Source organism: Chlamydomonas reinhardtii, chromosome 6, assembly GCF_000002595.2.
Source record: "Chlamydomonas reinhardtii strain CC-503 cw92 mt+ chromosome 6, whole genome shotgun sequence".
Taxonomy (NCBI): Eukaryota; Viridiplantae; Chlorophyta; class Chlorophyceae; order Chlamydomonadales; family Chlamydomonadaceae; genus Chlamydomonas; species Chlamydomonas reinhardtii.
Genome location: NC_057009.1, coordinates 7,152,256 through 7,171,900, shown reverse-complemented (window position 1 = coordinate 7,171,900; position 19,645 = coordinate 7,152,256). Strand labels below are relative to the sequence as shown.

The 19,645-nt window shown below is 65.6% G+C and overlaps 3 protein-coding genes across 5 annotated transcripts; 2 read left to right on the top strand and 1 right to left on the bottom strand.

Moving 5' to 3' along the window:
* Nucleotides 1-155: 155 nt before the first annotated feature.
* CHLRE_06g297750v5 (uncharacterized protein) lies at nt 156-4,022 on the top strand. The gene is made up of 9 exons (XM_043063539.1): nt 156-425; nt 503-645; nt 841-987; nt 1,191-1,525; nt 1,723-1,810; nt 2,074-2,412; nt 2,669-2,782; nt 2,941-3,264; nt 3,643-4,022. The coding sequence occupies exons 1-9, from the start codon at nt 395-397 to the stop codon at nt 3,751-3,753; spliced, it is 1,632 nt and encodes a 543-aa protein (XP_042924245.1). The 5' UTR covers nt 156-394; the 3' UTR covers nt 3,754-4,022.
* Nucleotides 4,023-5,285: 1,263 nt separating this feature from the next.
* CHLRE_06g297700v5 (uncharacterized protein) lies at nt 5,286-11,660 on the top strand. The gene is made up of 10 exons (XM_043063538.1): nt 5,286-5,443; nt 5,506-5,717; nt 5,791-5,863; nt 6,035-6,063; nt 6,273-6,467; nt 6,637-6,864; nt 7,109-7,237; nt 7,377-8,573; nt 8,703-9,008; nt 9,119-11,660. Exons 1-10 carry the CDS (start codon nt 5,410-5,412, stop codon nt 10,934-10,936), a joined length of 4,221 nt encoding a protein of 1,406 aa, XP_042924241.1. The 5' UTR covers nt 5,286-5,409; the 3' UTR covers nt 10,937-11,660.
* On the bottom strand, nt 11,254-19,485 carry CHLRE_06g297650v5 (uncharacterized protein). Of its 3 annotated transcripts, none has more exons than XM_043063536.1 (14): nt 19,298-19,485; nt 18,632-18,901; nt 18,183-18,311; nt 17,806-17,850; nt 17,596-17,672; nt 17,139-17,241; nt 15,311-16,870; nt 14,885-15,188; nt 14,476-14,645; nt 14,211-14,309; nt 13,681-13,881; nt 13,404-13,492; nt 12,872-13,054; nt 11,254-12,619 (listed from the first exon to the last, which is right to left on the bottom strand). In XM_043063536.1, the coding sequence occupies exons 2-14, from the start codon at nt 18,848-18,850 to the stop codon at nt 11,854-11,856; spliced, it is 3,945 nt and encodes a 1,314-aa protein (XP_042924244.1). In that variant the 5' UTR covers nt 18,851-18,901; nt 19,298-19,485; the 3' UTR covers nt 11,254-11,853. The 3 variants fall into 3 exon arrangements, with proteins under 3 accessions (XP_042924244.1, XP_042924243.1, XP_042924242.1); XM_043063535.1 differs by having other exon boundaries at nt 11,545-12,619; XM_043063537.1 differs by having other exon boundaries at nt 11,674-12,619.
* Between the last annotated feature and the right edge of the window lie 160 nt (nt 19,486-19,645).

The following is a 19,645-nucleotide window of genomic DNA, read 5'->3' as shown; positions in this document are numbered from 1 at the left end:
CCTGCAGTGCATAGTTGCACGAGCACGGAGCCCTGCCCACCACATATGTGGCGATGCAGGTATGCGAGGATGCAGCAAGACTGTGTGCGGGCCGGGGGGACCAGATCGTCAAGGCCGTGCATGGATTGTGGCAGCCGGCGCGCCCCCATAATTGTTATCACGACGCATACGCTAAGACATACCGACTGTACATTATATGACTCGGTAACGGCTTGTGGCCAGGTGACTGTCACATAAATTGCGCGTAGACCCGGTTAGAGGTCGCCAGCTGCTCTGCAAGTCTCGTCGACTGCTTTTATCTCATCGCTAGCTTTGCGGCGGGGGCCCCAGGGCCCTGCGCTTGCGTCGCCGCCCACATTTGGTGTAGTCTTCGGGAGCGGACCGAGCAGCAGCAATGGCGGAAACACTGCTGGAGCAGACCCGTGGTATGCATAGATTTCATGCCAGCGAAGGTGTCTCGCCGCGCGCGATGTATGCATCACCACCTTTCCGCGCTGCGCAGGTCTCCACGAGGACATGGAGCACTTTGAGCGGGTCATATGCAAGGACCTTAAGCAGGAGACGAAATCTCATAAAGATAAGCTCTTCCAGTCGCATCGTGTGCGGAAGCGGCTTGACCAGATCCAGGAGTCAGCTCGCAAGCTGGTGAGATACTGCTGAAACACAGGGTGCTTACAGCAAGAGGAGGCAAGAGGGATCCTGCGGAGTGCCGGGGGCTCGCAGAGTGGGGCCAGTTCGGCGGGGGTGTCCGGGTGAGTGTGCCTGGGAGTACCCACCGCCACAGCCGCGGGCGACAAGGGCTGTGGCAAACCAGGGCCGCGCAAACCTGTGGATGTGCAGATTAAGATCTACGAGGATGAGGACAAGGCTCGGAAGGAGGAGATTGAGGCGCTGGGCGGTGAGGACAAGGTGTTCAGCAAGTTCTATGACCGCCTGAAGGAAATCCGCGAGTACCACCGCAAGTTCCCCAACCACGAGCTCACTGAGGTGCGCAACAGGGGCGGGGCCACAGGCTAAGACAAGCTATACCCCTCGCTAAGTTTCCCGCCTCCGCGCCGTCCCTCCACACACCGTGCCCTCCTCTGCCCACAAGCCCGCCTTCGACCTCACCCCTCGCCCTCACGCCGCCCACCCCACTCCAACCCCGCACGATCTCCTCTACCTTCCCCAACCCCACTCCCCAACCCCAGGCCGAGGACGACACACCACTGCTGAAGGAGGAGCCGCACGTGGAGTTCACGGGCGAGGAGGGCCTGGGCCGATACCTGGACCTGCACGACCTCTACCAGCGCTTCTGCAACCTGCGCCAGCAGCAGCAAGCCGGAAAGGGCGGGAAGAAGGGCAAGGGTGGGGCGGGGGCGGACGACGACGGCGCCATCACGCGGGTGGACGGCGACGGGGCGGAGGTGGCGGAGGGGGGCGCGGGCGGGGCTCCGGAGAAGTCGCTCGAGTACTACGAGTACCTCACCAGCTTCTCGGACTTCAGCAGCCTGCCGCGGGCGCAGCGGATGAGCAAGGGCTTCAGGTGGGTAGGGGCCGGAGGTGGGGGCGGGAGGGGGGGCTTGTACGGGGGCTACTGTGGTGTGCGTCCCAGGGGAGGGGCCTGCGGCCGACAACCTGCAAGACAAAGCGGGCCAGGATAAGTCTGCAGATGTACCTCCGCCATCCCCGTTATTACACAGTTACCTACGGTACGCGCTCTTCCCTCTCGCTCCCCTGCAGCGAGTACCTGGAGGCGCTGCTGGCCTACCTCACCGGCTTCTACGAGCGGACGCAGCCGCTGGCGCAGCTGGGGCGCACCCTGACAAAGGTGGGAGTCCGCCGGCAGGAGGGGAGTTGGCGTGGGCGGGGTATGCGGGCCCGGTCGGGCAAAGCAGCACCGTGGCTGCTTTGGGTCGGGTGGGTTAGGAGTGGGATGGGCGGGTGAATTTATACCTGACTAAGGGGGCTGAGCGGTCAGATGTGCTTGTGTGTGGATGCGGCAGGCATTGTGGTCGGTTCACGCTTCAGCGCGGCCCATGCACAAGTGCTCGGTACCACCGCCTCGGCGCACGCTCACCGCATCCCTCGCAGGTGGAGGAGGAGTTCGCGCCGCGCTGGGAGGCGGGCCAGGTGGCGGGCTGGGAGGACCGCGGCGTGCCGGCGGCGCCGTCCGCCAGCGGCCTGGAGCTGGAGGCGTTCAGCAGCGCTGAGGAGCTGGAGATCCTGGGGGCGGACCGGCTGAAGGAGGCGCTGACGCAGCTGGGGCTCAAGTGCGGAGGCACCACCAAGGACCGCGCGGCGCGGCTGTGGCTGACGCGCGACACGCCGCTGGAGAAGCTGGACCGCAAGCACTTCGCCAAGGGCGTGGTGCCGCCCTGCGTGGCGGCCGACCCCGCCGCCGCCGCCAAAGCCACGGCGCAGGCGCGCGCGGTAGGTGCCGGGCAGTTGCTGGGATGCTGCTGCTGATGGGTGGGGTGGGGGCAGACGGAAAGGGGGTGAAGGTGGTATGGGTTGGGCGCGAGTCCGCCTCCAGTCTCTTTAACCACTGCCTCGGGTGCTAAGTGCAAGCGCGGGCCGGGTTTCTGGGGCAGCCGATCCCCACTCTCGTGTACTCTTGTACGCCGCATGATGGTGATGCCGTGTCGCCGCCCACCGTCCTCACACGCCTCTTCGTGCCCCCTCCCAGGTTGCGCTGCTGGAGGTGAAGGTCCGCAAGATGGCGGAGCTGTTGGTGAACGTGATTGCTGACACCAAGGGCAAGGTGGAGAAGAAGCAGGCGCAGACGTACGAGGAGATGCAGGTGAGGTCCGCCGGCCCAGCTCGGAAGAGCTTTCGGCACCTGCTTACGCTGCCGACCCAGCGCTGTCCTTAATGCTGCATGCCCCTCACCCGCCGGCCCCCTCGCCTGCCGCAACCCCAACGGTCCGCTCCCTCCGGTCGCTTCCTCCCTGCGCACAGGCCGAGCTTGCGGAGGCGGAGGCGGAGGTGGCGGCGCCGGACGACGAGGAGGAGGACGACTTCGTCTACAACCCGCTCAAGCTGCCGCTGGGCTGGGACGGCAAACCCATCCCCTACTGGCTGTACAAGCTGCATGGCCTCAACCAGGAGTTCAAGTGCGAGATTTGCGGCAACCAGTCCTACTGGGGCCGCAGGGCGTACGAGAAGCACTTCAAGGAGTACAAGCACCAGCAGGGCATGCGCTCGCTGGGCATCCCCAACAACAAGATGTTCTACGAGGTGACCAAGATTGAGGACGCGCTGCAGCTGTGGAAGAGCATCCAGGTGCGGCGGATAGGGCGCGCAGGGAGAGGGGTTGAGGGAAGGGGGGGCGGTACCGGCTTGTGTGCGCGTATGGGCGCCCTCGGTGACCTCAACAGGTGGCCTCCCTCTACACAGAATTATAGGTTGACACCCTCGCGTATGGACACCTCTCCACGCATCCCCATTCTAAGTAGACATGCGTATAATCCCCACGCAACCCTCCCCCTTCCCCTTTAACCTGATTTTGTTTAGTTTGAGTTTCTGTATTTACACCCCTCCTACCCCCCCCCATAAGTATTATCGCTCGCAACTAACGCCTCTGCCTGCACTCCCGTTTTCGTTGGTTTTGGTTTAGTTTGGGCTGGTATTTATAACCCCCCCCCCCCCCCGCTCGTGCAGGACAAGGCCAAGGGCGACTTCAAGCCGGACGACGAGGAGTTTGAGGACGCCTCCGGCAATGTGTACAGCAAGAAGACGTACGAGGACCTGCGCCGCCAGGGACTCATCTGAGCAGCAGGCGCAGCGAGGGCAGGCAGGTGGAGTGCACGGGACGGGATGGCGTGAGCGTTGGTGCAGGAAGAGGGGTCGAGGAGGAGCAGGCAGAGCAGGAGAAGAGAGCGAATGTGGCATGCGGTACATGTTCATGGCCGTGTTCTTGGTCTCGAGTTCTGTCAGGTGGCGGGTACTGAGAGCGCTTTGGTCGCTTGGCGCTGTCCGGTGGTGTGCGTTGGGACTGTGTTGACAGGCTTGGTGTGGGCCGCTTTGTATACTGTCGTGCACGGTGTGTCTGCGTGGTGCTATCGCCTATCGCCTGGCCGGGCATGAAGAATGCGCGTCAGCAAACTTCCAGCCAGCTAGCAACTTGTCGGTACAGTATCTCCGGCGTTCGACCAGCCGCGCGCTCCTGCACTGCATTCCGTCGACCATGGCCAGCCGGAATGCGGATGGGGTACACCGCTTGGCCATGGCGGGCGCACAGGTGCGCCTGGCTAATACAGACAGACGTCAAAGTTTCATTTCAGCACAGCTTATCCGACGCGTACGCCGGTGTACAAGAAAAACAAACTATTTAACAGGAGCGTGGTGAAGGTGCGATGGGATGTGTTGTTTCGACTTCAGCAAATGGCAACGAAAGGCATGGATTGCAACCGCATCGAGCCCCTGCTTGGAAGCCCATGGAGTTCTGGTCCGTTGAGGTGAGTCCAGTGTTCCCTAGTCATGGAGGTGTAACTAGAATACCAAGGTGTTCTGCAGGAGGTAAATTACTGGCTTTCTACGCTGCCAAGTATTGACAACGTGCACTATGCGACTTTACTTGCGCCCTTGGATGAGGGCTGCGTGCTTGCAAACGTCTGGAGCGTGGAGGTAAGTTTATTACTTGTCTAAATGGAACGTATGAGTTTCAAAATTGAGTTGGCATAGGTCTGCGACTTGACGCTCACCTGACGCCCCCCCTCGCACGCACAGCACCTTGTGGCGCGGGGGGTCCACAGGGTTCACGCCGTGCGCCTGATCGCGTACCGAGATCAGGCGCGCTTGCGTACACCTGCAGGAAAGCCCTTGGAGGACTGGGATACAAAAGTGAGACCACGCAAACGTAACCCGGTTGTGCAGGGGCCGCGCCCTGCTGCCCCGGGCTTCACGAGTGCAATGTGCTGCTGTTGTTGACAGGATGTCTCCAACTGGTTTGACACGCTGCCGGCGGACTTGGCGCTACACGCACCAGTGCTGGCCCATGACGAGGGTTGTGTCCTCGCTGGCGTCTGGAGCTTGGAGGTATGAGCTTTGGTCCTAGGCGTACGGCAGCTGTGTGTGGGGGGAGGGGGGGAGAGGGGTCGCCAGCCAGGGTGGGTGTGAAGACGAGCCTAAGCTAAAGCAAGCGGAGTTTGCTGGCTGCACTCTTCGGAGCGTTGTTTCCCTTGCACCATGACGGCGTTTACGCTGCCGCCTTGTAACCCGCATTCGCCTAGCATACCGTACTAAAGCATGTACTGGGGTTTTAACTTAACTGGCAAACTTGGGCCCTCTTTGAATCTGCCCGCCCCCCACAGTACCTCGTGCGGAGAGGGCTTCCGCCGGACGACGCTGCTCGCCTCGTTGCCTACCGAGACAAAGTGGCAAGGCTGACGTCGCGGATTTTGGTGCCGAGCTATGTGACTTTCGCCGATGAACGCGGTACTGGCGGGGCCAGCACCTCAAGGCTATCCAATGCCGCTGTAGGCGCTGCGGCCTCTGTGACCGCCGTGCCCAACTCACTTGCAGCAGCAACGGCAGCAGCAGCGATACCAGCAGCAGTAGCCCCTTCGTCCGCAGCCGTTACGCTCGCAGCAGAGTGCCTCATAGCAGATGGGGACGATGAGGTGCCCCTCAAACAAAGCACGCAGCAGGCGGAAAGCACGCAGGCGGACGAAGTGCAGTTAGATGTGCATCTGGAGGCCGCCGCAAATGAACCGGGCAAGGGGAAGAAGCTGAAGGTGGGTGAGCCTCCAGCCGAGATGCCTTCCTGTAGACGCCCGGCTCTTCTGACCAACGGCCACCCAACCGCAGGCTCTTGCCAAGCAGGGCGTTGCAGTTGCACGAGTAGTTCTTGAGCGAGTGGGGCCAGCACTTCCGTTTGGAGGTATGTATGAAAGCGCGCAGGATTGCATGGCCCCACTTGTCCTGTTGGACACGTACGGCTCTGCAACATATGCCTTGCTCCATCGTGTCCCTTCTTTCTTTGACCTAACTTCCCACCCACACCCGGCTCACCCTCTGTCGTCCTCCTACGCTGTCCTACGCCACTCATCAGGCGCCGAGGCAGCCAACCTGATTCTTCAGGTATTCAGGCAGCGGATGATGAGTGGAGTCCTCGCCCATCGCGTCCTGGAATTATATAAGCAACCTTCCCATCCCTGCACCTGGAATTTTATTAAGCAACCTTGCTTCGTAGCCAGCAGAGGGATTGCACTGCGCTTGCTCCTGCTGCTGCTGCATGCCCTGCTGCCGTGGCCATGCCCTGCTGTTTGCCTGCTCGCCCGCCCGCCCAGGTGCTTGACGCAGTGGAGGCCGCGGTGGCCAACGCCGCCAACCTACGCCAGCTGGCGGAGCGGGCGCTGACGGTGATGGATGTGCTGCAGGCGTATGCGGAGCAGCTGCGCGGGCTGCAGCGCCGCCGCCGCCAGGACGGCGACCGGGGGGACGGCTGCCGCAAGATTGTCAGCCGCTTCCAGGACCATTTGCGGGTAGGTAGGCAACGCGGCAGGGCGGTGGGCGGTATCAAACCATGCGCACACAATCAATCTAACAGCTTTAACAGCCTTGAGATTCTGGAAACGTGTGAACCCTCAACCCCAACAGCATGTCTGGCATGAGCCCGCACGCGCCCGGCCCATCACATACACACGCACCCAGGGCATCCTGGGCTATGCCCGAGAGTACGCCAGCCGTAACTGCCTGGTCCGGCTGTTTACCTCGGCGGGAGACGCGGAGCGGTTCCAGGAGTATGTGGAGGAGCTGAGGCGGCTGGGCGAGGATCTGCGACTGTTGCTGGCAGTGGACAGCAATGCGCGGCTGCACGCGGTGCAGGCGAGCATGGCGGCATCACTGGCGGTGCTGAGCGAGCAGCGCGTGGCTTATCAGGTAGGCGGGGGAGGGTGGGGCCAGCTTGCTTGCCTGCCTACTCTGCGCAGTTAGGTGGGGGTCTCTGCGCGTTGGGAATGGGTGTCTGGGAAGTGCAGTTCCGTATGCGGTGCTGCCAGTCACTGCAAATCGCGCTTCTGTCGATCCTGGCAATCCTTTCTCTCACCCTCTCATACTGCTGTTTGATCTGTGCACGTGCCCGTGTCCATATCCACCCGCGTACGGCGAACGGCCGCACCCACAGGACCCGGCGGCGGAGGCTCGCGCGCTGGTGACACAGCTGGGCGGCATGGACGCGGTACTGGCCGACGCCGGCAAGCTGGGTGCGGTGATGCAGAAGATGGACGTCAGCGCGCGCATCACCATCGACGTGGTGCGTGCTGGGCAGCTCGCCTGGGCTCGTCCGTCCGCCTGCCTGCCTGCCTGCCAGCCTGCCGTGTATCCATTCATTCGTGCCCTCACGCCCGCACCCTGCCCTGCACCTCGCACCCCACGCCACCTGCTGCCTGCAGGTGTCCTCGCTGCTGCGCTCGCACCTGGACCGCGGGCCGCAGCGCCACATCCAGCAGCCCGAGCTGCGCCTCTTCTGGGCGCACCACTTTGGCGACCTGCCCGAGGTGCCCTGGTTCGTGTTCTGGGACTGCTTCCCCAGCCTGCTGGCGCAGCTGCCGGGGTCGCCCTTTGACGCCGGCGCCGTGGCGGAGCTGGGCCGGCTGCTGGGCGACCAGGCGGCGCAGGCGGCGTTCCAGCGGGCGGTAGAGCGGAGAAAGGCCGACACGGTCAGCGTGTGGGAACTGCGGCTGTCATTCCGCGCCGACGACGCGCTGGTGCCGCAGATTGCCGAGCTCCTTGGCAGCCGCAGCAGTGGGCAGAGCGGCAAGGGTGACTTGAGCGGCGGTGATGCGGATACCAGTGCTAGTAGGGATGGGGGTGGTGCAGCCCTGCTGTCGGCGGCGTTAGCAGGTGGCCGGGCTTGGGAGCGCTGCCAGCTACCGCCGCTACCCCGTGCCTACCAGGGGCGAGATGACGAGGCCGCTGAAATAATGACGTACCTCACCGGAACCGCCAGCACACACAGGGGCAGCGGGCGCAGCAGCAACGGCGGATGCAGCACCTGCAGCAGCCAGGGCAGCGGCTCCTCTGTGCTGCTGCTTGCTGAGGGAGGCATGGGCAAGTCGTGTCTGGCGGCGGACGTGGGCTGGCGGCTGCTGCGGGCCGGCAAGGCGCCTGGCGGCGTGCTGTGGGTGGACCTGCGGGAGGCAGACAGCCCAGAGGAGGTGGAGGCGCGGTTCTGTGCCGCGGTAGGGCTGCAGCGGGAGCCCGCGGCGGTGAGCAACTTGCCCCGGGTCGTGGCCGCGCTCCAGCGCATGGCAGCTGACGGCTCGCAGCAGCAGCAGCAGCAGCAGCAGCAGCAGCAGCAGCAGCAGCAGCAGCAGCAGCAGGGGCAGCAGCAGCAGCAGCAGCAGCCAGCTACAGGTGCTGGTGTTGGGCCGGGGCCACCTACTGCTGACGGTGTGGGCTTGGCGGGGAGCGCAACTGCGCGCGCCGAGACTACTGCGGCTTCAGCCACGGGCTCGGAGGCAGCAGTAACGACTGCTGTTACTGCCCCCATTGGCGCTGCCATGCGGCTGCTGGTGGTGGTGGACAACGCCGAGGATGCCCTTGTGCGGCAGGAGGCAGCGAGGGCGCTGCGCGGCGTGGTCGCGGGGGTAAGCGGGAAGCTTTGATTTGCTGCCGCTGCTATTGCTGCTGCTGAGCGGTTATACGGTATGTGCCACGTACTCATGCATGGTGGCTGTTCACATTTCTTATTTCTTGAGCGCCCCCAAACGCAACAGGTCATTGCCCAAGTCGCGTGCGCTCGCCTGCTGGTAACGTCGCGGAGCCAGCTACTGGAGCCTGGCAGCAGCAGTGGCGCTGGCGCCACTCAGCAGGGTGCCGACGCAGACGCAGACGCCTTGGCGGGCGTGGTCGTGCGCCCTGTTGGCGCCATCAGCCCAGCGGCCGCTGCCGGGGTGGTGCGGGAGCTGGTGCAGGACGTGCCCGAGGTGCAGCTGACACAGGTGGCGGCGGTCTGTGAGTACGTGCCACTGGTGCTGCGCGTGGTCGCGGACGCGCTGAACTGCGGAAGACTGACTCTCACGGTGAGACGGGTACGGCTCAAGCAGGGTGGGGCTGTACACAGGTCCATGTGCGAGTTTTGTTTCAGAGTGTATACCGTGCCTGAACATTGCTGCCTTTACTAACTTCGCAGGAGCTTGTGGAGATGCAAACACGCCAATCGACCGCACCTGCAGCAAGCGGCGATGATCACAACACAGCAGAAGCGCCAGCAGGAGCCGGGTCGCTCGCAGCAGCACGCGTTGCCGCGGGCGGTGGCGACGGGCGCTCTGCGGGCACTGCGGGGGCCCTGGTGGGCGTAGTGCTGGCGTCATTAGGGGCCCAGCACCGGCGGGCGGCGGCGCAGCTCGCGGTCCTGCCCACCACCTTTGATGAGGAGCTTGCAGCCGCGGTCCTGGGGCTGGAGGGCCCGGGCCAGGCGTACGGCCTGCTTGCAACACTAGTGCGCCACAGCGTGCTGCAGCGCGGTGTCGGCGGCGGGGATGGCGCCGGCAGTGGTGGCGGCGGCGGGCAGGCGCGCTACATCATGCACATGCTCGTGCGGCGCGAGGCGGCGCGGCTGGAGGAGGAGGCGCACGCTGCGGCTTCGGGCCGCTACGTGTGTCACGTGTTGTGCAAGCTGCGCGAGTGGGGTGACATGTACGCGCAGGGCCGTGAGTGGCAGCTGGCGCTGGCGGCGGGGCGCGACCTGGCGGTGGACGTCAGCGCCGCGGCAGAGCTGCTGCCGGGCGCGCCCGACCCCGCAGCCGCGGCTGAGATGCTGACGCCTGGCGTGGCTGGCCTGCTGGCGGCGCTGGGGGTGCTGGCACGCTTCCAGGCTCCGCTTCAGGCGCTGTGCGAGCGCCTAGCGCTCGAGCCAGCAGCAGCAGCAGCGGCAGCGGCAGGAAACGCTGGCAGCGATGCCGGCACATCCTCGGGCGAAGCCGCAGCTGCAAGGGCCACAGCGGCGGTGCTGTTTGTGCTGAGCTGTGCCCGGCTTGCGGGAGGCGGCCACGGCCCGGCCGAGGAATCAGCGCGCGGGGCAGTAGGGCTGCAGCAGTCGGCACTGGGCCCAGAGCATCCGCACACCCTTGCAAGCCGGGACCAGCTCGCGGCGTGCCTGCAGGCCCAGGGTCTGTTTGCGGCGGCAGAAAGCGCCTTCCGGCAGGCGCTTGAGCTGCGGCGGCGGGTGCTGGGCGCGGCGCACCCCGACTCGCTCGCCTCCATGGGCCACCTGGCGGCCTGCCTCCGCGCACTGGGACGGCACGACGAGGCGGAGCCCGTGTTCCGCCGCACGCTGGAGCTGCAGCGGGCCGTGCTCGGCCCCGAGCACCCCCACACGCTGGCTTCCATCAGCAGCCTTGCAGGGTTCCTGCGGAGCCGCCGTCAGTTCGCGGAGGCGGAGCCGCTCTACCGCCAAGCGCTGGCGCTGCGGGAGCGCGTGCTGGGCTCTGACCACCGGGACACCGTGGGCTCAGTCAACGCGCTGGCCAACTGCCTGCGCTCCCTGGGCCGCCACGAGGACGCGGAGCCGCGCTACCGCGCGGTGCGGGCGTGGCGCGAGCAGTGGCTCGGCGCAGAGCACCCCGACACCCTCACCGTCCTCAACAACCTCGCCAGCTGCTTGCAGAAGCTCCGCCGCTATCAGGAGGCGGAGGACCTGTTTCGGAAGGTGCTGGAGGCGCGGAAGCGCGTGCTGAAGCCGAAGGCCCCGCAGGCCATGCACCCGCACACCGTCTTCTCGCTCAGCAACCTTGCCTGCTGCATTCGTGACGCCGGCCGGCCCGGAGAGGCAGAGCCGCTCCTGCGTGAGGCACTGGCGCTCCGTTCGGCATGTCAGGATGTGGGCCCCTGGCACGCCGACACGGCCACCTCCGTGGCGCTGGTCGCGGCCTGCCTGCGGGACCTGGGGAGGGAGGCTGAAGCGGAGGAGGTGGAGCTGCAGGCGGCGTCCTTAACCAAGCAGGGTTGACCACGCGGTGAGCCGTGGGCCGTGGGCGCCAACAGGCACGGCGGCTGGTCAGCCGGTTCCGTAGTTGTTCATTGGTTCTTGTTTGCAGTGTAAGTTGTGGTCGATGGGACGTCCGCGGCAGTCGGGCCACCAACGTGGTCGACCTTCACATGTGGTGAAGCGGGGCCAACGAGTACCGTGTGTATTCGTCGGGTGGGTATCTTGATTGGCCAGTGCTTGACACTGACGTGTAAGCTATGACAGTGTTTGGGCTGCTCCTGACTTGAAGTAAAGCTTCTGGGGTTGAAACCCTTGCCTAGATCTAGTATGCGGGGTGGCGCGGGAAGCCATGAAGGGACTGCGAGCGTTAGGGAGTCAGAGGAGACCTGTTTGGCGGGACGAAAGCCCCTATCCGCCCGCAAGCCCCCCCCCCCCCACCCCGCATGGGGAGCGCGGTACGGCAGTGGTCGGAAAGCCGGACTTTTACTCTGACTGCGTGTGGTGAGGCGGGCGTAGCTGGATACGCGTCGCGCTGTCCAGGGGCGTCTGGAAGGCTGGCGGGCACATTGGGCGCATCGGGGCGCAAGGGGCTTGGACTGTTGGAGGGTCCAGCGGGATGGACCTTGGAATGGACAGGCGCACTTCACCTTTGATTCTATGAATGCTTCATTCCGCAGTGCGTGCCTGCCCAGTTGCGCACGCCAAGCTTGTGGCGTTCAAACTCCTTTAGCAAGCACGACCGACCCAATGCCAAGCCACCAAGCAAGCGTGGCTGAAGCCTGCCCATGAATGGCACTTGCAACCTCGTCAGGAGCTCAAGAAGTCACACAACCCCGCGGTACACGCTCCCATGCTGCCTAATCCCTTCACAGCCACCGGCTCCTTGCCAACCACAAGCCAACCGCCAGCCAACCTGCCAGCCAGCCAACTTCAAGGCTTCAGTTGAAGTGCACAATGTACTCGGGGTACGCCTGCATGTTGTCAAACACCGTCACGATCAGGTCCCGACCCAAGACCCGCTGCACCTCCCACACCTCCCCGGTGCCGTCTGCTGCCTCCGCAGCCTGCAGCGCTGTCGCCGCTGCCAGCGACTGCGCCGTGCTTCCCATGTGCACCGAGTCGTAGCCCTTGGGCGGCTTGCGCATGCCCATGCCCCCAGCCGTCAGGCGCCCCATTGCCACCCGGCACAGCAGCATGGCGCCCGCGCTCCCCGGGAACACCAGCGGCGCCTGCTGCGGCTGTTGCTGCGGCGCCCCGCCAGCGCGTGTCGCGGCGGCCGTACCGCCCGCGGCGCCCGCAAAGCCGCCGTACGCTCCTGGCTGCGCGCCCACAGCTGCCGCCGGTGCCGCGTACATGGATAGGCCAAAGCCCCCAGCGGCAGCCGACGGTGCGAGCGGGGCAAACCCTGCCATGGGCACCGGCATGGTGCCTGCAGTCATCACTGCTGTTGTGCCGAGCATCCCGTAGGCAGTGGCTGCTTGCGGCAGCGGCTGGGCCGCCGCCGCCGCCGCTGCCGCCCGCGTCGTGGCCTTCCTCTTCTTTTTGGGCTGCGGCGGCTGCGGCGGCTGGTAGCCATAGGTCTGCAGAGGCTGGTAGCCGAAGGTCTGAGGCACTGCTGGCTTCAACGCCTGCTTAGACAGGGTGTAGGCCAGGGAGTAGCTGGCGTTTGCGGCGAAGTAGATTCCCTCGCCCAGCGATCCGGCCCTGCATAGGCGTGATGCAAGGTTTTGCCAAGGACAGCGGGAGATGACAGGGGCGAGTGCATTGGGTTTGAAGCGCAACACGTGCTGGCTTCCGACCCACGCTGGCTATGTCATGCCAGCCCGCACGTGGCCAACGACATGCACGCTAGGCAGTGAGCCTATCTAATCTGGAGAGCATGTATGCATGGTCCATTCCCCTTTCGCCCGCCGCCGGCACCTGCCCCTGCCGCCAACCGCCGCCCTGCGCACCCACCTGCTGGCCTCCCGCATGTCGAAGCCGTCCCTCACCACCGCCTCAATGACGACGTTGGAGGTGCCGTGCCACATGTAGAACTCGTTCAGGGACCCGAAGTTGGCGCTGGTTGCGTCCTGCTTGGGCCGCCGGCCGGCCGCCCCGCCGCCCCACACCTCCTCCCTCAGGGTCTCCAGGATCTCGCTGCGAGGTGTGCGCGAGAAAAGGGCATGACGCATGATTGCGCACGCACGGGTCACGTTGAAGAGACCAAGCCGGAGGATTTCAGCTCGGAATTTGAATGCACTGGCGCTGCGGCATGCACGCACGCATGCGGGCACGCAGCGCGTCTGAGTCGTGGTGACGCCTTGTGGCCTGCCCTGCTGCGCCTGCCCCCATCTACGCCTCCCGCCATCCAGCCACTCCGCATGCACCTCGACACGCACCCTAGCCGCCGGCCCCACGCGTCGACTCCACCCAGCCACCCCCCACCCGCACGAGGAACGCCCCTCGCCCCGCCGTGTGCCCGTTGCCGCCACCGGCTCCGCCTCACCTCCTGCGGATGCAGTACTTGGTCCACATGCGCCAGTTCTGCACCCGCTCCACCCGCACCACCCGGCTGCGGCTCAAGAAGCTTGCGGACTGCAGCAGCGGTGCAGTGGTGGTGACGCAGCGGCGCAGTGGTGGTGAAGCAGCAGCGCAGCTGTGCCGGCATACGCACTGCCTCACTCTAGACAGGTGCGCGCTTGGGTAGACCCCGTCCCATGAGTCATGACACTTGGATGCAAATGCAACAAACGCAAAACACATTATGGGCACGCGCCGCATACCTCAAAGCGCTGCAGCACTCGCTCCACCTCAGCCGCCACAGCCGCCTTCCGCGCCGCTTTTGCCGCAGCTGCTGCGCCCGCAGGGTCCTGCGACGGGCCCGCCCCCGACCCCGACCCCGCCGCCAGCCGCGCCGCCTCTGCTGCCTGCTTGGCCTCGCGCTTGCGTCGCAGCAGTGCCGATATACCGCCGCAGTCCGCAGCCTGTTGCGATCGTGCGCGCACGTGTAGTCGAGGTTGCAGTGTCAATCAATCCATCTCGTCCAATTAATGCGTCCCCATCCCCAATGCCATGCAGCCGCGTCAGCCACGCAACCACCCTACCAAGTCGCCAACCACAACATGCTGCCCCTCCCCCTCGCTCCTCGCTCTTTTCATTGAGTTTGGTTCAGTTTGGGCTGGTATCTACAACCCTCTCAGCCGACCTGCCCCGCTGCTCCCCGTTTTCGTTGCTTTTGGTATAGTTTGGGCTGGTATTTACAATCCCCACCCCACCCCACCCGCCTGCCCCATCATGTCCCGCCTCCACGCACCTGCATGGCCACCCCCAGGGCCGCGTCCAGGTCTCCGCCGCACTGCTCCAGCAGCAGCTCCCGCGCGTCGTCGGCACTCAGCCCGTTCGCGACCAGCTCCTGCCGCCATCAGCACGCCGCCGGGTGCGTATGAAACCAGGTGAGCGCAAGTGCGCTTGCGGGCAGGCGTGAAGCCAGCAGGCCACGGGCGAGGGGCTCTAATGTTTGGACAAAATATGCACGAGACACACATGCCTGCATGCTGGCATCGCTCAGGCCCACTCACCTTGATGGCAGCCCGCTCCTGCGAGGTCAGACCGTCGCCAGCCGGTGCAGCCGCCGCTGCAGCTGCTGCAGCTGCAGCTGCTGGTGCTTGAGCGCCGTTCGCTCCCGCAGTCGCCCCGGCAGCGTGGCCAAACTGCGGCACAGCCGGCGTGCCAATGACGCCGCAACCAGCTGCGAGGGGTTGCAGCAGGGGGGTCGTCGCGGTCGGCCGCACAGTTATCGTCACTCGCAACACATGGGCGAAGCAATGAATAGAATGAACATAAACTATAAAGCCGCTGTTGTACGGTGCTCGCAATCAGCAGGTGCGGGGTGCGCACCGTGGCGTGAACGGGTGGGGTTACGTTCCTGCTGGTTGCTGGTTGCAAGACGCACGGCGCAAACGATAGTGCGACGCGCAAGCGCCGCACCTGGCAGCGGCAGTTCCACGAGCTTGAGGTTGCGCAGGCACGAGCCGCCGCCGCCACCCGCCACTGCCGCCGCCGCCGCACCGGCAGCGCCGCGTCCTTTCTGCGGCACCGCCACCGCTGACGAGTCCATAGGGTCCCAGTAGGCAGGCAGTGGCGCCGAGTTTAGCACATGGCCGCCGCCGCCGCCAGCACCCGCAGCCGCGCCGGCGCTACCAGCTGCGCCGGCCGCGCCGGCGCCACCGCCCGGCCCGCCGGCACCCGCTGTTGCGGTTCCCAGGAGCGCCTTTGCGGCAAGGTCCTCGAGCTGTGGTCATGGCATGTGGGGGAAGGGTAAGTGTGGGAAGGAAGGAAGAGCCTTAAGAGCACCTGTCCGGCGTTCCATAAACCCATCCTCGTCCCTCGACGGGTCTACAACCTCCTTCGTACCTGCTTCTGAAGCCGCTCCTTCTCTCGTTGCGCCGTCTCCGCAGCCGCACGCGCCGCCTCTGCCGCCTCCAGCGCCGCCGCCAGTGCCGCATCTCCGGAGGTGTCGGCCGCTGCCGCTGTGCGCGAAGCCGCAGCGGCTGCAGACGCCACCCGCACCGCAACTCTGACCGCAAGCCCGGGACCCGGGTCTGCAGTGACGGCCACACCAGCGCCCGCAGCTGCTACAGCTACAGCGCCGCCACCACTGCTGCGGCCGGCGGCGGCGGCGGCGGTGGCGGCGCCGGCGCCCGCCACCGTACGAGCCTCCGTGACGTCTACAACATCGTCTTCATCATCCGCCGCCGGGCGCCCGCCGAATGCCACCGCCGCCACCGTGCCTCCACGAGCGCCACCACCAGCAGCGCCGGCAGCGCCAGAGCCAGAGCCGCCGGGTTGCTGGCGCCTGCCAACCACTGCCACCTGCCGCACGCTGACTTCTCCCGCACCCTCATCGCCACTCAGCACGAGTACATCATCGTCCTCGCCTCCCCCGCCGTCCCCCGCAGCACCCCCAGCACCGCCGCGTGCGCCTGCGCGGCTGCCGGCACCCGCTGCTGCTGCTGCTGCTGGCCCTGCGCCGGTGGCTGCCGTAGTCACCTCCGCCGGCCCAAAATCCTTGTCCTCCAAGATGCAGACGTCGCTGTCCTGACTGAGGCGTATGGGTGGGGCCGCAGCTGCGGCCTGCCGCCGCAGCTGCGGCAGCGGCAGCTGGCGCTGGCGGCCGCTGTCGGCAGCGCCGGCTGCTGCTGCTGCTGCTGCAGCAGTTGCTGTTGCAGCTGCGTTGTCCGCCTCATCGTCCGTCAGCACCACCACCGGAGCCGCCGCTGAGGACGCCGCAGCAGTGCGCTTGTGGCCACCGCCGCCACCAGCGCCGCCGCCGCCGCCCCCTCCCCCCACCTTGCGCCGCTTGCTAGCCACCTGGTCATCATCATCGTCATCAAGCAGCGACACCACACCCGGCGGCACGCCCTGGCCCGCCGTGGGAGCGGCCGCGGCGTTGCCGCCGCTGCCGGCAGCGACATCCTGGCCCTGCGCGCGTCGCCTCTTGTTGCCATCTGCCGGGCCTGCCGCTGCGATGCCAGCAGCGGCACCAGCAGGGGCCGCGGCCGCGGCGGCAGCGGCGGCCACGGCTGGCTTGTGAAGCAGCGGCGCTGCAGTCGTGACAGTTGGCGTGGCGGCCGCTGCGCCTGTTGCCGCCAGTGCTGCCCGGCCTCCTCCTCCACCTCCACGCCCCCGGCCACCTCCAGCGCCAGTGCCAGCGCCAGCCGCCGCTGCTCCCTGTGGCCCGGTCGCAGCAGCCGCAGCAGTAGCAGCCGCAATAGAAGCCGCAGCCGCAGCGGCTGTTCCGCCCCGCGACCCGCCAGCCCCCGCCGCAGCCGGCCTCCAGCCGTGGTTGGCCACAGTGCGGTCGTAGGCGGCCCGGGCCTCGAAGTCGGAGTAGGGGGCGAGGCCGGCACTGAGGTCGACGCGCAGGGGGCCGCTGATGCCGCCCGGCCCCGTGGCGGTGCGCACCTGGGCCACCTGCGGCGGCCGGCAGCGGTGCACAGAGTAACGCCCCATTCCACGCCGATTCGTAGCAATCAAACAATCCGCGCGGTCACCCGCGAAACCGGCTACCAGCGGCCGCAAAACTAAACAGCAGCGCCGGCCCGCGCCTGCAGCGCCTGCTGCTGCAGCGCGGCGGCGCGCACGCCTGCCAGCCTGCCCCTGTCCCTGCCTCTACCTGCCTCCTCGCCCTGCAAACCGTTCGCATGATTATTGGCTACCCCCCCCCCCTCCCCAAGCCCACCTCCGCTGTGAGCATGTTGGCCAGCACCAGCACCAGCACGGCCTCCACGCAGTAGTCGGGCTGCCAGCCGCCCGGGCCGCCCGTGGCCACCAGCGCCTCAATGCTGCGACACGCGCGTGTGTGTGTGTGTGTGTGTGTGTGTGTGTGTGTGTGTGTGTGTGTGTGTGTGTGTGTGTGTGTGTGTCGGGAGAGCCAAAGGGGGGGGGGTTCCATGCATGATAGTTAGGACTAGGAGAAAGCACCAACTAGGAGAAAGCAACACGGGAAGGGTGAACCATCACGGGGGGAGAGGTGTACGCTGTGTGTGAGGTTGTGTGGTGGAGGTGGGTGGCCGAGCCGCATGTGCATCCGGATCTGGATGTTGCACCGCATGCGAAGTGGAGAAAGCCCGTCAACCGTCAGGCACGACACGACACGACAGGCTGAATGGCCCGCCACCGCCACTTCTGTAGCTCACCAGATGGAGCCGCCGGCGGTGACGTGCCCGGTGTACATGACGCAGCGCGGAGACACCACTCGCAGGAAGAAGGGGTTCTGCTCGTGGCACAAGCGCGCACAAACAGACACCGCACACGAGGCACAAGCAACGCAGCACAAAGCGCAAATTGAAGCCTACGCAACGCAGCAGCAGACAAGGCCCGACATGAACGCGGGCGAATCGACTTACGGTGGGGTAGTCTTGTGGGAAGGATACCTCCATTAGAATGTAGTCCTGAGAGGGCGGCGCGTGGGGAGTGTCAAGGTGCGTGTATATGTGGTGGGTCGGGGTGGGGGTCGGGGTTGAGGTGCAGCCGCGCTGATGCAAGGCAGGCAAGCCGTGATCACGAGGTGTGTGCCTGCCCAGCGCGCACACACAACCACGTGCACGCAGGACAGCCAATTCACAACACACACACACACACACACACACACACACACACACACACCACATCCTCATGGCGGCAGCCATGAACCTAACCACCTCCTGCATCCGCAGCCCCTGCCTGCCTGCTCCCTGCAACCACTACGCACCCACCCGCGCCCAACCCGCCCGCACCCACCCACCTGTCCGCCCGAGCCCCGCATCTGGCCCAGTCGCCGCAGGTCCGCATTGAGCTGCCGCCCCGCCGCCACGTCCTCGTCAAAGGCCGGCAGCACCCGCAGCCGCCACAGCAGCATGTTGTCATCGTTGACCTGTGGGCCGGTGGTTCAGGTCATCAGGTGGTGATCGATCGGTGGCGGCGGCAGTTGATGTGTTGGCGTGGCGGTCGGTCGGTCGGTCAAGGCCGATCTAACGTGTTGGTAGTGTTGGGGCGGCGGCCGGTCGAGGCGCACACTACCGCATTGCTTGTGTGTGATATATATGCCACGGTACGGCAGTCAAGGCCCGTGGCTGCCTGCCTGCCCGACCCTACCGCACAGCAGCGGCCCATAGCAGCAACAGCAGGCCAGCCTCCAAAGCCGAAGGCCAACACAACCCACGCAGCCGGCTGCGGCCTGCACCAGCCACTCACCGGCTCGATGTGGGAGATCTGCGGCTTGGGGCCGGTGGCCAGCGGGCAGCGCTGCAGCGAGCGCATCTCGGCAGTAATGCGCCGGGCGCCAGACAGCCGCTTCCAGGCGGCATCACCACCACCACCTCCGGGACCGCCAACAGCGGCACCGCCAGCATCAGCAGCACCGGCCCCGTCATCACCGCCAGCAGCAACCGCGCGGCCGCGGGCACCCCGCATGGTGGTTCTTGCGCGTCGTAACGACGGGAAAAGTAACGACGGGAAAAGGCCCTTCAAAGTTGTCAGGAACGGCGGGAAGAACGGTGTTAAGTCAAGAGCCGTCTAGTTCAGCTGCGCCGCCAGGTCTTCGGCACTGCTATGGATGGAGCCTTTAGCATGTATGGCTAGCTGTCTGACAGCAACTAACTGCGGGTCCAGGTGCGGGGGCCGAAGCGGGAAGCGGGAATACGGAAGCAGCAGTGTGTGCGGGGGGGTGAGGGTGGGGGGAAAGCAAGGACAGGGAAAGAGACGCCTCTAGGACGTGTGTGCAGTGTAAATTGATGCTCATCAGGCAACTCGCATCTCATTGCATTGTATGCAGGTACAGTGGGCGTTAAGCTGCGGCCATGAGGCACGGGACGGAGGCCGGCAAACCGGAAGGGGGTCAGGTTTGGTCGGGTCCCGCACCTGAAATCTGACCCGGGACCCGGCTCGAGCTCGCTCTTGCAGCCAACCTTGAAGCTCGAGCACTGGAGCTTGCTGATCCTAGTGAGTGTTGAGCAAATGGTCGCTAGCAGCGTTTGCCGCGGTCAAATAGGCGCGGAGCGGTGACAGGTGAGTGGAAACTTGGAGTTGTAAGGCAATAGTTATATAGTATAAGGGCACCTGAACCGTGCTGATGCAAAAAAGCTAATGTATGCCAGGAATGCAGGCCAGGCGGTGGCGTTTGTTGGCGCCCCATCCGTGCCGCGCGTGAGATGAAGGCGCCCTTCGCTTCTGGCCCCGTTCCGTCCTGCCTGAGGCACTTTCGTGTCT